Source organism: Podarcis muralis, chromosome 13 (assembly GCF_964188315.1).
Source record: "Podarcis muralis chromosome 13, rPodMur119.hap1.1, whole genome shotgun sequence".
Classification (NCBI taxonomy): Eukaryota; Metazoa; Chordata; class Lepidosauria; order Squamata; family Lacertidae; genus Podarcis; species Podarcis muralis.
This window is the reverse complement of record NC_135667.1, coordinates 46,923,140-46,939,521: the sequence shown is the minus strand read 5'-3', so window position 1 is coordinate 46,939,521 and position 16,382 is coordinate 46,923,140. Positions and strand designations below refer to the sequence as shown.

The following is a 16,382-nucleotide window of genomic DNA, read 5'->3' as shown; positions in this document are numbered from 1 at the left end:
TCACAGACATAGGGTGTTTCCTTCAGACTAGTCAGACAACAGAGAAGGTCGCGAGGTACATCGAGAGAGCTGTGAAATTGAGGGCCACCATCTGAGTGACAGACTTGTTCATCTGACGGACCTCCTTCTGTTTGTTCTTATCCTCCTTTTATTCTTATTTTATTTTATTTTTAATTCTTGCATAGCTGTGGCCTGTTGGCTTTGCTAATAAAGTTCTGATTCTGATTCTTCAGACATAGGGTGTTTCCTTCCCTCAGGAGTCCAGCTGAGAACAGAGAAGTGGCAAAAGGTACCCCAGGTACCAACCTGGACTTGTTTTTTCCCTCTTCCGCATTGGCAAGCAAAGTTTTCATTTCCCACCTCACCCACACGTGACTCGCACCTGAGCTAAATTGCCAGCTAACATCTCCTTCCAGGAAGTCCAAGGTCCTCACACCACTCTGCCTCCCCTTCAGAATCCAGACCGCAGCCCTTGCTAGCGCTTGAATCTGAACCAGACTTCTGAATTATCACAGAGACTTTTGAAGCTCACCAATGGGGAAAGTTCTGCCCCTTCTCCTCTTCTCCTTCGTCTTCCACCGCTCCACTTTCAGCTCTGAAGCAGGTGAGTGACGCTAAGGCCCTCAGGGAGCCTTCAAAGAGATGGCAGGGGCCGGAGTGGCAGATATGCCTGCTCCTGTCTCTCTTTCAGAAAAGTGATCGCTGGGATGGCGCAGGAGGCTTCCAAGATGGATGTCCACTGAGGCCTCATCCTGACTTCCTTTTGAACCATGTTTCTAGGCACTGGTCTGGGCTTTAAAGCTCCATGTCTGAGCAGTGTGTGTGTGTGTGTGTGTGTGTGTGTGTTTCTTTTGTGGGGGGGAGGTCCTGGTGCTTTCTCTGGGAAAACCCACAATTTACTGCTGGATCAGAGCAAACAGCAATTGGGCTTTCTGTGGATTGTTGTCTCCTCTGATTCAGTGGTAAAAAACATGGGTTTGCCAGGGGAAAGCGCCGGGACAAAAACCCCCCAAATGTTCAAACCATAGCTGTCAAGGTTTCTCTCTTTTCAGGGAAATTCCCTTATTCCGAATAGGATTCCTCGCAAGAAAAGGGAAAAGTTGACAGCTATGGTTCAAACACAGTGTGAAAAGTGCAGTGCAAGAGGAACTTTGCGTGAGCCCATAGTTGTTCAGAAAGCCAGACGGTCATCTTCCACTCCAGCCCTGTCAGAATGTTTGAGCTCTGCCCATTTTAGCCTGTCCCAGAATATGGAAACTGGAACGTGTCTAGAGGAGGGCAACCAAAATGGTCAAAGGCCTGGAAACGATGCCTTATGAGGAACGGCTAAGGGAGCTGGGCATGTTTAGCCTGGAGAAGAGGAGGTTAAGGGGTGATATGATAGCCATGTTCAAATATATAACAGGATGTCATATAGAGGAGGGAGAAAGGTTGTTTTCTGCTGCTCCAGAGAAGCGGACACGGAGCAACGGATCCAAACTACAAGAAAGAAGATTCCACCTAAACATTAGGAAGAACTTCCTGACAGTAAGAGCTGTTCAACAGTGGAATTTGCTGCCAAGGAGTGTGGTGGAGTCTCCTTCTTTGGAGGTCTTTAAGCAGAGGCTTGACAACCATATGTCAGGAGTGCTCTGATGGTGTTTCCTGCTTGGCAGGGGGTTGGACTCGATGGCCCTTGTGGTCTATTCCAACTCTATGATTCTATGATTCTATGTGAGGCACATACCCTCCAACATTTCTGTGATGAAATTAAAGGTAATGGTAAAGGGCCCCCCTGACCATTAAGTCCAGTCACGGACGACTCTGGGGTTGCAGTGCTCATCTTGCTTTATTGGCCAAGGGAGCCGGCGTACAGCTTCTGGGTCATGTGGCCAGCATGACTAAGCCGCTTCTGGCGAACCAGAGCAACGCATGGAAACGTCATTTACCTGTCCGCCGGAGCGGTACCTATTTATCTACTTGCACTTTGACATGCTTTCAAACTGCTAGGTTGGCAGGAGCTGAGACCAAGCAATGGGAGCTCACCCCATCGCGGGGATTCGAACCGCCAACTTTCTGATCGGCAAGCCCAAGGCTCAGTGGTTTAGACCACAGCGCCACCAGCGTCCTTTTAGGGATGTCCTATTTACATTTAGAAAGTAGATAAATAGGTAACACTCTGGCGGAAAGGTAAACGGCATTTCCGTGCACTGCTCTGGTTCGCCAGAAGCGGCTTAGTCATGCTGGCCACATGACCTGGAAGCTGTATGCCGGCTCCCTCGGCCAGTAAAGCGAGATGAGCGCCGCAACCCCAGAGTCGGTCACGACTGGACCTAATGGTCAGGGGTCCCTTTACCTTTGCCTTTATTTATTTGTTTATTTGTTTGTTTATTTATACCCCACCCATCTGACTGGGTTGCCCCAGCCATTCTGGGTGGCTTCCAACATATATAAAAACTTAATAAAACATTAGACTTTTTTTAAAAAAAAATCCCTATAGGGCTGTCTTCAGATGTCTTCTAAAGGTTGGTTAGTTACTTATCTCCTTGGCTTGGGGCATGACTCCATACCCTCCAACATTTCTCCGATGAAAACAGGGACGTCCTAAGGAAAAGTGGAACATTCAGGGATCAAATCAGAAACCAGGACGGTTTCTGTGAATCTGGGACTGTCCCTGGAAAATAGGGACATTTAGAGGGTCTGGAGGCAATCAGAAAGAAGTATGTGCCTTGTGCCATGTGTGCAGTTCCTCTTTCTCTCACCACTGAGTCAACAATCTGCCAAAAATCTGGGAATGGGGGGGGGGGGAGATGTGATTCCTGAGGCAGGTTAGCTGGCTCATGGAGCCTTTTTTGGTAGTGGTACCTCATCCATGGAAATCACTCCTCCCATCAACTTGCCTGTCGCCTGATGGTCATTAGGTCCAGTCGCAAATGACTCTGGGGTTGCAGCGCTCATCTCGCTTTAGTGGCCAAGGGAGCCAGTGTACAGCTTCTGGGTCATGTGGCCAGCATGACTAAGCCGCTTCTGGCGAAACCAAAGCAGCGCACAGAAACGGCATTTATCTTCCCACCGGAGCGGTACCTATTTATCTACTTGCACTTTGATGTGCTTTCGAACTGCTAGGTTGGCAGAAGCCTGATGGTCTTTAGACCCTAGTCAAAAATAGTTTGGTCTCCCATGGACTTCCAGCCGTTTCTGAAATCACTTCTGCGTTATTCTTGAGCTGTTTTTCCTGTTGCTGGCAAATGCTCCCATTTTTTTTCCTGGTTCACTGTTATTGTTGCTGCACTGTTAGCTGTTTTAAAATATATGTTGTAAGCCCCCATTAAAATGTTTTATTGGAAGGCAGGGTGCGAATATTTTAAATAGTCAAAACAAAACAAAACAAAAAGGTGGATTTTAAGACTGAGCAGCCCCACTGATTTTCAGACTAAAGAGAATAGAGTTGGATGATAGTTGACTGAAGTTTTGAAAATGGTTCTCAGAAGGAGGGAGCCCTTCCTTTCTCTTTGGGTGATACAGAAGGTGAATCTTGAGGAGCTGACATTTTTTAAATACATAAATTTGTATGCCAGCCTATACCCATAGATCTCAGGGCGGTTCATAACATAAAATTTCTCTAGGTCTCCTGCCCCTCTCAATTTATTTTACAATTTAAGGTCTCCCCTCCTTTTTGTGAGGGGGAGAAAACTAGTTGGTTGGCAGAGGAGAGAGGAGAGTTTTTCCTGCTTTTTTGTCCATATTTGAATTGCTTTGTGGGCGAAGGTGTTTTGCAACACAGTGAAGAGGGGGCAGATTCTGACTACTACTACTACTACTACTACTACTACTACTACTAATATTTTATTTATATCCCACCCTCCCCAGCCGAAGTCGGGCTCAGGGCGGCTAACAACAGACTACCGCCAGTTTTGCTTCTATGCAGTGGATATTTTGTGGTACCCAGGACACTTTTTTAAATCTCCAAATCTGCAGTGGGTCCCACAAAGGTTGTGGACCTCCAATCTGAGTATTTTGGTTCAGTATGGATTGGAGAGGTCAGAGGGGATTCTCTGATGGTCAGGCTCATAGGATGGTCTCACTGGACTTCACATCCTCTAGAAAACGAACAACGTTCACACCCTTCAGGGAATCTCACAGATTTTCGATACAATCTGTTGGGTCCCTGATGGTCTTTTGTCATTCTTCTAGAATTCTCTAGTTTCACTGTTGGATAGTCATAGTTCAAAATGTATTGGGATTTAAGGGACCTGTTATTCCATTTACAACATATAAATCTGCTCCCTCAAATACGTCAGAAATAGAAACAGATTTCAGGCCTCAAAAAGAACCATTGAATTTAAGAAATCCAGATTAGCTCATAAAAGGTAAGGAGCAAAAGTGACATTGCTAGTATTGACTTTGCTGTTTTGACAGATGGATTCAGAGATGAAGTCAGAGACAAAATTCAGACTCAGGATTTGGAAAAATGGGAAATGCGGTTGATGGGAAAAGAGGAAGATAGAAAAGGCCAGAAAGCAGCACTTGATTCCAGACATACAAGAGATCTCAAGATGGACGTGTCTCCTGCCATCAGTGACACACAAAGACAGAATCCCAGCACAGACACAATGAACACAAGCACAGAAGAAAGGACTGAATCTGTTTTTTCAACTTCCATACCAGAAAAAACGATTTCCCCCTCACCCGACATCAGCAGTGCAACTGATTACACCATCTCAGAGTCCACTGATGCCAGCAATGTCCCAGGGTTTACAAGCACACCACCAGAAGAAACAACTTTCTCCTCAGCTGTCACCAGCAGCACAACCGAAGACATCACCTCAGAGTCTACTGATGTCAACACCGTATCAACTTTCACAAGCATGGCACCAGAGGACACAACCTTCTCCTCACCAGTCACCAGCAGCACAACTGAGAACGTCACCCCAGAGTCCACTGATGCCAGCACCGTCTCAGCTTTCACAAGCGTGGCACCAGAGGACACAACTTTCTCCTCACCAGTCACCAGCAGCACAACTGAAGACATCACCTCAGAGTCCACTGATGCCAGCACCATCTCAGCTTTCACAAGCGTGGCACCAGAGGACACAACTTTTTCCTCACCAGTCACGAGTAGTGCAACCGAAGACATCACTTCAGAGTCCACTGATGCCAGCACCATCTCAACTTTCACAAGCGTGGCACCAGAGGACACAACTTTCTCCTCACCAGTCACCAGCAGTGCAACCGAAGACATCACTTCAGAGTCCACTGATGCCAGCACCGTCTCAGCTTTCACAAGCGTGGCACCAGAGGACACAACTTTCTCCTCACCAGTCACCAGCAGCACAACTGAAGACATCACCTCAGAGTCCACTGATGCCAGCACCATCTCAGCTTTCACAAGCGTGGCACCAGAGGACACAACTTTTTCCTCACCAGTCACGAGTAGTGCAACCGAAGACATCACTTCAGAGTCCACTGATGCCAGCAGCATCTCAACTTTCACAAGCGTGGCACCAGAGGACACAACTTTCTCCTCACCAGTCACCAGCAGTGCAACCGAAGACATCACTTCAGAGTCCACTGATGCCAGCACCGTCTCAGCTTTCACAAGCTTGGCACCAGAGGACACAACTTTTTCCTCACCAGTCACGAGTAGTGCAACCGAAGATATCACTTCAGAGTCCACTGATGCCAGCACCATCTCAACTTTCACAAGCGTGGGACCAGAGGACACAACTTTTTCCTCACCAGTCATGAGTAGTGCAACCGAAGACATCACTTCAGAGTCCACTGATGCCAGCACCATCTCAACTTTCACAAGCGTGGCACCAGAGGACACAACTTTCTCCTCACCAGTCACCAGTAGTGCAACCGAAGACATCACTTCAGAGTCCACTGATGCCAGCACCGTCTCAGCTTTCACAAGCTTGGCACCAGAGGACACAACTTTTTCCTCACCAGTCACGAGTAGTGCAACCGAAGACATCACTTCAGAGTCCACTGATGCCAGCACCATCTCAACTTTCACAAGCGTGGCACCAGAGGACACAACTTTCTCCTCACCAGTCACCAGCAGTGCAACCGAAGACATCACTTCAGAGTCCACTGATGCCAGCACCGTCTCAGCTTTCACAAGCGTGGCACCAGAGGACACAACTTTCTCCTCACCAGTCACCAGCAGCACAACTGAAGACATCACCTCAGAGTCCACTGATGCCAGCACCATCTCAGCTTTCACAAGCGTGGCACCAGAGGACACAACTTTTTCCTCACCAGTCACGAGTAGTGCAACCGAAGACATCACTTCAGAGTCCACTGATGCCAGCAGCATCTCAACTTTCACAAGCGTGGCACCAGAGGACACAACTTTCTCCTCACCAGTCACCAGCAGTGCAACCGAAGACATCACTTCAGAGTCCACTGATGCCAGCACCGTCTCAGCTTTCACAAGCTTGGCACCAGAGGACACAACTTTTTCCTCACCAGTCACGAGTAGTGCAACCGAAGATATCACTTCAGAGTCCACTGATGCCAGCACCATCTCAACTTTCACAAGCGTGGGACCAGAGGACACAACTTTTTCCTCACCAGTCATGAGTAGTGCAACCGAAGACATCACTTCAGAGTCCACTGATGCCAGCACCATCTCAACTTTCACAAGCGTGGCACCAGAGGACACAACTTTCTCCTCACCAGTCACCAGTAGTGCAACCGAAGACATCACTTCAGAGTCCACTGATGCCAGCACCGTCTCAGCTTTCACAAGCTTGGCACCAGAGGACACAACTTTTTCCTCACCAGTCACGAGTAGTGCAACCGAAGACATCACTTCAGAGTCCACTGATGCCAGCACCATCTCAACTTTCACAAGCGTGGGACCAGAGGACACAACTTTTTCCTCACCAGTCATGAGTAGTGCAACCAAAGACATCACTTCAGAGTCCACTGATGCCAGCACCACCTCAACTTTCACAAGCGTGGCACCAGAGGACACAACTTTTTCCTCACCACTCACCAGCAGTGCAACCGAAGACATCACTTCAGAGTCCACTGATGCCAGCACCATCTCAGCTTTCACAAGTGTGGCACCAGAGGACACAACTTTTTCCTCAGCAGTCACGAGTAGTGCAACCGAAGACATCACTTCAGAGTCCACTGATGCCAGCACCACCTCAACTTTTACAAGTGTGGCACCAGAGGACACAACTTTTTCCTCACCAGTCACCAGCAGCGCAACTGAGCACGTCACCTCAGAGTCCACTGATGCCAGCACCATCTCAACTTTTACAAGCATGGCACCAGAGGACACAACTTTTTCCTCACCAGTCTCCAGCAGCGCAACTGAAGACATCACCTCAGAGTCCACTGATGCCAGCACCCTCTCAGCTTTCACAAGCGTGGCACCAGAGGACACAACTTTTTCCTCACCAGTCACCAGTAGTGCAACCGAAGACATCACTTCAGAGTCCACTGATGCCAGCACCATCTCAGCTTTCACAAGCGTGGCACCAGAGGACACAACTTTTTCCTCACCAGTCACGAGTAGTGCAACCGAAGACATCACTTCAGAGTCCACTGATGCCAGCACCATCTCAGCTTTCACAAGCGTGGCACCAGAGGACACAACTTTTTCCTCACCAGTCACGAGTAGTGCAACCGAAGACATCACTTCAGAGTCCACTGATGCCAGCACCATCTCAGCTTTCACAAGCGTGGCACCAGAGGACACAACTTTTTCCTCACCAGTCACCAGTAGTGCAACCAAAGACATCACTTCAGAGTCCACTGATGCCAGCACCATCTCAGCTTTCACAAGCATGGCACCAGAGGACACAACTTTTTCCTCACCAGTCACCAGTAGTGCAACCGAAGACATCACTTCAGAGTCCACTGATGCCAGCACCATCTCAACTTTCACAAGCTTGGCACCAGAGGACACAACTTTTTCCTCACCAGTCACGAGTAGTGCAACCGAAGACATCACTTCAGAGTCCACTGATGCCAGCACCATCTCAGCTTTCACAAGCTTGGCACCAGAGGACACAACTTTTTCCTCACCAGTCACCAGCAGCGCAACTGAGAACGTCACCCCAGAGTCCACTGATGCCAGCACCATCTCAGCTTTCACGAGCGTGGCACCAGAGGACACAACTTTTTCTTCACCTGACACACAAAGCACAACTGAATTCATCACCTCAGAGTCCACTGATGTGAACACCGTATCAACTTTTACAAGCGTGGCACCAGAGGACACAACTTTTTCCTCACTAGTCACCAGTAGTGCAACTGAGAACATCACCCCAGAGTCCACTGATGCCAGCACCATCTCAACTTTCACAAGCGTGGCACCAGAGGACACAACTTTTTCCTCACCAGTCACCAGCAGCGCAACTGAGCACGTCACCTCAGAGTCCACTGATGCCAGCACCATCTCAACTTTCACAAGCGTGGCACCAGAGGACACAACTTTTTCCTCACCAGTCACCAGCAGCACAACTGAGAACGTCACCCCAGAGTCCACTGATGCCAGCAGCATCTCAGCTTTCACAAGCGTGGCACCAGAGGACACAACTTTTTCCTCACCAGTCACCAGCAGCGCAACTGAGAACGTCACCTCAGAGTCCACTGATGCCAGCACCGGCTCAGCTATTACAAGCGTGGCACCAGAGGACACAACTTTCTCCTCCCCAGTCACCAGCAGTGCAACTGAGAACATCACCTCGGAGTCCACTGATGCCAGCAGCATCTCAGCTTTCACAAGCGTAGCACCAGAGGACACAACTTTTTCCTCACCGGTCACCAGCAGCGCAACTGAGAACGTCACCCCAGAGTCCACTGATGCCAACACTGTATCAACTTTTACAAGCGTGGCACCAGAGGACACAACTTTTTCCTCACCAGTCATGAGTAGTGCAACCGAAGACATCACCTCAGAGTCCACTGATGCCAGCAGCATCTCAACTTTCACAAGCGTGGCACCAGAGGACACAACTTTTTCCTCACCAGTCATGAGTAGTGCAACCGAAGACATCACCTCAGAGTCCACTGATGCCAGCACCATCTCAACTTTCACAAGCATGGCACCAGAGGTCACAACTTTTTCCTCAGCTATTACAAGCATGGCACCAGAGGATACAACTTTTTCCTCAACAGTCACCAGCAGCGCAACAGAGAACGTCACCTCAGAGTCCTCAACATATATTACCTCCACCACAACAATTGTCATCAGTAATTCAACAGTAGTTAGTGACAAGGCAACACCAGAAGTTAGTACTATTATTTCTACCACATCTCCTCCTGCAACACCCACGATCCCAGATACCCAGAGCAGCCACACAACTACTCCTCAAGGTAAGAATCACTTCTTCTTTGTGAATACTGTATTTTTAAGAGGGTTGTTTTTGCTCCGTCTCCAAAACTGGAACATCAAGATAGCTTCTGAATTGGGTTGCATGGACCCAATCATGAGGGTCCCTCTTTGGATTCCACTTATCAGGCCCCTAGAGGCATTCAGGCGTCTCCCTTTAATACGGTTTCTACCCAAAGAATGAGTGTGTCCTGAATGTTCTTCCTTTCTTGAGGGACACATGCACCTCCTCCGTATCTCCCTCTGTGCAGATCCAATTGGGATTTCTTTCATAATGGGGCAGCCTTGTGTAGACATGCCTCTTTCCCCCACCTTCCTCCACAGAATAATTTTCTTCTTCTTCCTTGTATCCCCCGTCGTCAATCTTCAATACAATTTCCTGTCTTGGTGGAGCCAAGTATGGCCTCAATCTCTGCCTCTGTTATCCCAGGGGCTTGAGTAGAGATGCCATAGGTGGGGCTCTTCCATCCATCTGCTGGCTTTGGAGATCAAAGGCTATGTGCCCACGAGCTTTGTCCTTAGCTCTACCCCAAAGCCAATGTGGGACTTGTGTCATGCTCAGGCAATAAGCACGCTCAACTCAGACATCCTTGAAAGGGGGTTGGGAAAATCCATGGAGGAGAAAAGACTATCAGTGGCAACTAGTCATGCAAGCTCAACAATTGGATGCAACTTGCCTCTTAGTACCAGTTGCAGAACAAAAGATTGCCAGACTAACAACAACAACAACAACAACAATAATAATAATTTATTATTTATACCCCACACTCTCCAGTGGGAGAGAGACCCCAGGAGGGTTTAAAACAGGCAAAGTTAAACAGCAGTATGGAAACAAACTTGAAAAAGAAGTTGCTGAAGTACAACGTATTACAAAACTGAAAACTATGGAGAGACCTGGTCTGAATAGAGATACAGTGGTACCTCGGGTTAAGTACTTAATTCGTTCCGGAGGTCCATTCTTAACCTGAAACTGTTCTTAATGTGAAGCACCACTTTAGCTAATGGAGCCTCCTGCTGCCGCCGTGCTGCCGGAGCACGATTTCTGTTCTTATCCTGAAGCAAAGTTCCTAACCTGAAGCACTATTTCTGGGTTAGCGGAGTCTGTAACCTGAAGCGCATGTAACCTGAAGCGTATGTAACCCAAGGCACCACTGTATTGGATTCTTGTCTCATTACATATGCTAAAGCGATTTTTGGTCATCTGCATACTTTCCCTTGCTTCTTCCTGTAGAACTAATTGCACTCGTTAACAGTCGTCAACAGGTTTACCATACCCATTGAATCAATCACCCATCTCCTACTACCCTTCTGAGAAAAAACCCTCCCCACCCTCTCACTATATATAAAGGTCTGGTGACTTCTGTTTCAGTGTATCTGAAGAAGTGTGCATGCACATTAAACCTTATACCTAGAACAAACTTAGTTTGCCTCTAAGGTGCTACTGGACATTTTTTTAAAATTTTTATTTATTTATTTCAATAGCAGTATGGTGTGGGGTTGTAGGTTGTTAGATCCTTTTTGATATCCCGTTTAGTTTCCTTACAGTGTTTGCCCCCCCCCCCCCATCTCCCCTTCTGGCAATGAACAGACCACACACTATTAAGTACGTTTAAAATGCTTTACTTACAAAATCAAAATGGCTTGATTCATTCCTGCATGGCTGCAAAACACACACTCTCGTTTCAAACATGTGGTCTGAGCAAATTCAGACACCCCTGTTCTGATTGGTTACATGGCTGGAACACAGTGAGAGAAAGGAAGAGAAGCAACTTCGCTTCCTCCCTCACGGAGGTAAAGGGGTGTGACCTAGATGCGTCTAGGAGCAGACCTCTCTGGTCTTAACCCCTTCATGCACTAACTAGCCCTCCTGCGTAGTTTGACTGCAATCCCCCACACATTCTACTCCCCCATCCTTTAAGCCTGCTTTCCGTGACATGCTGCCCCTCCTGATGTTTTGCACTGCATCTGCTATCATCCCTGCCCATTGGGCTTGGTAAAGCTGGCTAGGGTTGATGGGAGTTGGAGTCCACCACATATGGAGGGCACCAGGTTGAGGTGTACTGATTTAAGCTGTGAGGGGCAGTTCCCCCTGTCATTTTAAGGGATTCTGTTGCGGTGGGTGGGGTTTAAAAGGTAAAGGTACCCCTGCCCATACGGGCCAGTCTTGACAGACTCTAGGGTTGTGCGCCCATCTCACTTAAGAGGCCAGGGGCAAGCGCTGTCTGGAGACACTTCCGGGTCACGTGGCCAGCGTGACATCGCTGCTCTGGCGAGCCAGAGCCGCACACGGAAACGCCGTTTACCTTCCCGCTAGTAAGCGGTCCCTATTTATCTACTTGCACCTGGGGGTGCTTTCGAACTGCTAGGTTGGCAGGAGCTGGGACCGAGCAACGGGAGCTCACCCCGTTGCAGGGATTTGAACCGCTGACCTTCTGATTGGCAAGCCCTAGGCGCTGAGGCTTTTACCCACAGCGCCACCCGCGTCCCATGGGTGGGGTTTACTTCCCAGCATTTATTCTTTACAGAGATTGCTGCTTCTCTCTTCCAGCAAACGAATGTGAAAATGGAGGAACATACGATGGTGTTAAGTGTCTGTGCCTCGACAATTTATTCTTTGGGCCACGGTGTGAATTTGCTAAAGATGAGATCGATTCAGCTACATGTAAGTGGAAGTGAGAGCTGCCTGACCCTAGTCTTCCAATATAGTAGAAACTCCCGCCCTGCGCAGTGGCTTTTGTGTTGAGAAAAACCAGGGCATCAGCAAACCCTCCAACACCCCTCAGATGAAACCAGGGACATTTCTCACTCCCTGCCAACTGACCCTCCTCGGCCCCCCATATTTTTTTTGCCCCCCTCCCCAGAGCATATTCTATCAGAAGAAGGGCGAGTGCCACAACCACATAGCTAAAGGTAAAGGACCCCTGGATGGTTAAGTCCAGTCAAAGGCAACTGTGGGGTTGTGGCGCTCATCTTGCTTTCAGGTCGAGGGAGCCGGCGTTTGTCCACAGACAGCTTTCTGGCTCATGTGGCCAGCATGACTGAACCACTTCTGGCACAACGGGACACTGTGATGGAAGCCACAGCGCACAGAAACGCCGTTTACCTTCCCGCCAGAGCGGTATCTATTTATCTACTTGCACTGGCGTGCTTTCGAACTGCTAGGTTGGCAGGAGCTGGGACAGAGCAATGGGAGCTCAACCCGTCACAGGGATTTGAACTGCTGCTTTCTGATCAGCAAACCCAAGAGGCTCAGTGGTTTAGAGACCATGACATCAATGGGAAACAGCACATATGCCCTCCTCCATCCTGAAAAAAACCTTAAGCCCTATTTTATTTTATTTTTTGGTACATTTACAAAGGGACACAGGTGGCGCTGTGGGTTAAACCACAGAGCCTAGGACTTAGCGATGAGAAGGTCAGCGGTTCAAATCCCCGCAACGGGGTGAGCTCCCGTTGCTCAGTCCCTGCTCCTGCCAACCTAGCAGTTTGAAAGCATGGGAAGGTAAATGGCGTTTCCGTGCACTGCTCTGGTTCGCCAGAAGCGGCTTAGTCATGCTGCCCACATGACCCAGAAGCTGTGCGCCGGCTCCCTCGGCCAATAAAATGAGATGAGCGCTGCAACCCCAGAGTCGGTCATGACTGGACCTAATGGTCAGGGGTCCCTTTACCTTTACAAAAAGAAAAACACACACCAATACATCAGTTTTAGAAAAGGGCAAGATTAGACGCAGATGCACAAAGCACTTTTTTAAATAAAAAAATACCAAGGCTCCTTGTGCTCTGCTCCCCCTTTCATATCGTCCAGGGCAGCCCTACCCTCTGCCTGCACCTCAGAGCTGGTGCATCACATGGGGCTGGACCTTGGATGGAGCAGCAAGGAGATGCCCCCTTGCCGCTGCCACTTGGGACAAGCGCCAGCTCATCTTCCTCCCCAAGCTCAGCAGCAGCTGCACTAGCAGGGGAAATAGGGACATTCTGGGATCAAATCAGAAGCTGATACGGTTTTCGTAATTCCGGGACCATTCCTGGAAAATGGGGACATTTGGAGGGTATGCATCAGGTGCTCCTCCTATCCCATGGACGCAAGCTGACCAATTCTAGACATGTTTTTAACCACATGGCTAGAAGCTGCCCCCCCCCCCCAAATGATGTCTCTACTCTAAAAAGAAGAGACGTCACCTTGCCAACAAAGGTCCGTATAGTTCAAGCTCTGGTTTTCCCAGTAGTGATGTATGGAAGTGAGAGCTGGACCATAAACAAGGCTGATCGCTGAAGAATGGATGCTTTTGAATTCTGGTGCTGGAGGAGACTCTTGAGAGTCCCATGGACTGCAAGAAGATCAAACGTATCCATTCTGAAGGAAATCAGCCCTGAGTGCTCACTGGAAGGACAGATCCTGAAGCTGAGGCTCCAAGACTTTGGCCACCTCGTGAGAAGAGAAGACTCCCTGGAAATGACCCTGATGTTGGGAAAGATGGAGGGCACAAGGAGAAGGGGACGACAGAAGACGAGATGGTTGGACAGTGTTCTTGAAGCTACCATCATGAATTTGATCAAACTGCAGGAGGCAGAGGACAGAAGTGCCTGGCGTGCTCTGGTCCAGGGGGGTCACGAAGAGTCGGACACGACCAAACAACAAAGAAGCCCCCAAGATGGGACTGTAAGATGCTGGCAAAAGCTTCTTCACTTTAGGAGGACCAATTTGCACAATGTTAAAGGTCAGGCTTTGGAAGCTGCCCAGAAGCTGCTGGATCGAACGAGTGAAGACATGCCCAGCTTTGACCAATAAACTGGAAGCGAGCTTGCAGGTTATGTGGGAACGTTGTGGGTAACAGGAGAGGATATATTGATTCATATTATCCTTCCTGACTTGCGCTAGCAAGTTTCTTTATACAGCAGAGTGTGTTTCCCCTTTACGCAGCAAGAAGCTGGTTGCAGACTCGTGTGAGTCTCTTAAGATAATAAGCAATTCAATCTGGCTTGCCCAGATTGAAATACGTTCTGTTATTCCTGGTAAGACTCCTTTGAATTCTCTTAAAAGAATAAAGACACAATAGTCTTATTCATAAGTAACAAAAAGTAGTTTTACTCATGATCACAGTGTGATCCCTGAATGCAGGCTTTAGGCTTAAAGTTACAAATATGTACAAACAGGTCTACCCCATATGGAAGATAACCCAGGGACTTCTGGCTAAGAGATAGCAGTGCAGTCCCGGTGAAGCAGAAAGCAGGCAGGACGAAAAATAAGAGAGGTGGCTATGTGGCTTGGCCTTTTACCAGGTCTGGAAAGGTCGCGCCCACCTAACTAGTCACATGCAAAAGGAAGGATGCTCCAGCCAGGTGTAACAGGAAGTTCAACTGGCTGGTCCAACATTTCCCACGCATGTTCACTCTAGGAAAGCAGGAAATGTTGTACTTGACTGCTCCAGAGGATTACATCCCACAAGTTACACAGACCTATTCTTCAGCAGTTTAAGTAGAAATAAGATTTTTTTTAAAAAAAATCAAAGCTGTTGGCTGGTGTGAAGAACCTGCCGCTCTTGCTACCTGCACAGGGACTGCCTTTTCGAGGTTTGACAGCTACTTTGCTGGAAAGCTCCTGGTCCCTGCTGCTAATATGGGTCTCTCTCTTTCTCTCCGCTTTAGTAAACGTGCCCGTGGAATTTGCTGCCAAGGTGAAGATCACCAACAGGGGGTACCTAAAGGAATACGACGACACAAACTCAAAAGAGTTTAAAAACCTGGAGGCAGAATTTAAGCAGGAGGTAAGCATGAGGGCATCTTCTCTTGCCACTCTCAGGTGAAAAGGTCTTTCTCTTTGTTTATGAAGATATTTCTGTTTCATGCCTTTGTTTATGAAGATATTCTGTGTTTCCCCCCCACACCCCCGACATTATAGATGGGACAACTTTACAAGAATGTGGACGGATACCGTGATGTAGTGATACTGAGCGTGAAGTGAGTACCTGAGGCAGAGACCAGCTTGCAAGAGATATATAGTACAGCTGTGGGGTGGGTGGTGCTGTGGGTTAAACCACAGAGCCTAGGACATGCCGATCAGAAGGTTGGCGGTTCGAATCCCCATGACGGGGTGAGCTCCCATTGCTAGGTCCCTGCTCCTGCCTACCTAGCAGTTCGGAAGCACGTCAAACTGCAAGTAGATAAACAGGTACCGCTCCAGCGGGAAGGTAAAGGGCCTTTCCGTGCGCTGCTCTGGTTCGCCAGAAGCGGCTTAGTCATGCTGGCCACATGACCCAGAAGCTGTACGCCAGCTCCCTCGGCCAGTAAATGCAGCCTTATTTTAAAAGTAGCCCAGAGATCAAGGCTATAAGGGGAGGGCAACATAAGGGTCAGACTGAGTCCAAACCAAAGGCCAGGCGGAACAGCTCTGTCTTGCAGGCCCTGCGGAAAGATGTCAAGTCCCGCAGCGCCCTAGTCTCTTGTGACAGAGCGTTCCACCAAGACGGGGCCAGTACTGAAAATGCCCTGGCCCTAGTTGAGATCAATCTAACCACCTTGCAACTTGGGACCTCCAAAATGTTGTCATTTGTGGACATTAAGGTCCTCCACGGGGCATACCAGGAGAGGCGGTCCCGTCGGTACGTGGGTCCTAGGCTGCATAGGGCTTTAAAGGTCAAAACCAGCACCTTAAACCTGACCCTGTACTCCACCGGGAGCCAGTGCAGCTGGTATAGCACTGGATGAATGTTGGGAGGTTGGTACCTATAATTCCTTTAGAAAATATATATATTTATTAACTGACCAATCAAATCAAATCAAATCACATCACATAAATTCCAAATTACAAAGCCGAATTTTTAATTTTTGTTGGGGGTACCCATATTTCAAGTTCCGAAGGGGATCCAATCATCTTCTTGCTGCTGCTTTAATGTCCACAAATCTGTCCAAATAATGTTCACAATTCTATCCAATCCTTTCTTGTTGTTTCCACATCTCATCTTGTTGTTTTCATATATGTTTCCTTTCTCTTTGTGACCTCTGATGGTCTCCACAAGCGGGTTAAGACAAATTGTAATCCTGTGTG

The 16,382-nt window shown here is 48.4% G+C and overlaps 1 protein-coding gene across 1 annotated transcript in view; it reads left to right on the top strand.

The window, feature by feature from the left end:
• The first annotated feature begins 436 nt into the window (after positions 1-436).
• Positions 437-16,382, top strand: part of LOC114582013 (uncharacterized) — a 33,322-nt gene continuing 17,376 nt past the window's right edge. The window contains exons 1-5 of the mRNA XM_077918311.1: positions 437-604; positions 4,399-9,321; positions 11,886-11,999; positions 14,984-15,102; positions 15,237-15,295. Coding sequence (XP_077774437.1) covers positions 535-604; positions 4,399-9,321; positions 11,886-11,999; positions 14,984-15,102; positions 15,237-15,295 — 5,285 coding nt within the window. The 5' untranslated portion in view covers positions 437-534. The remainder of the gene's footprint in view (positions 605-4,398; positions 9,322-11,885; positions 12,000-14,983; positions 15,103-15,236; positions 15,296-16,382) is intronic.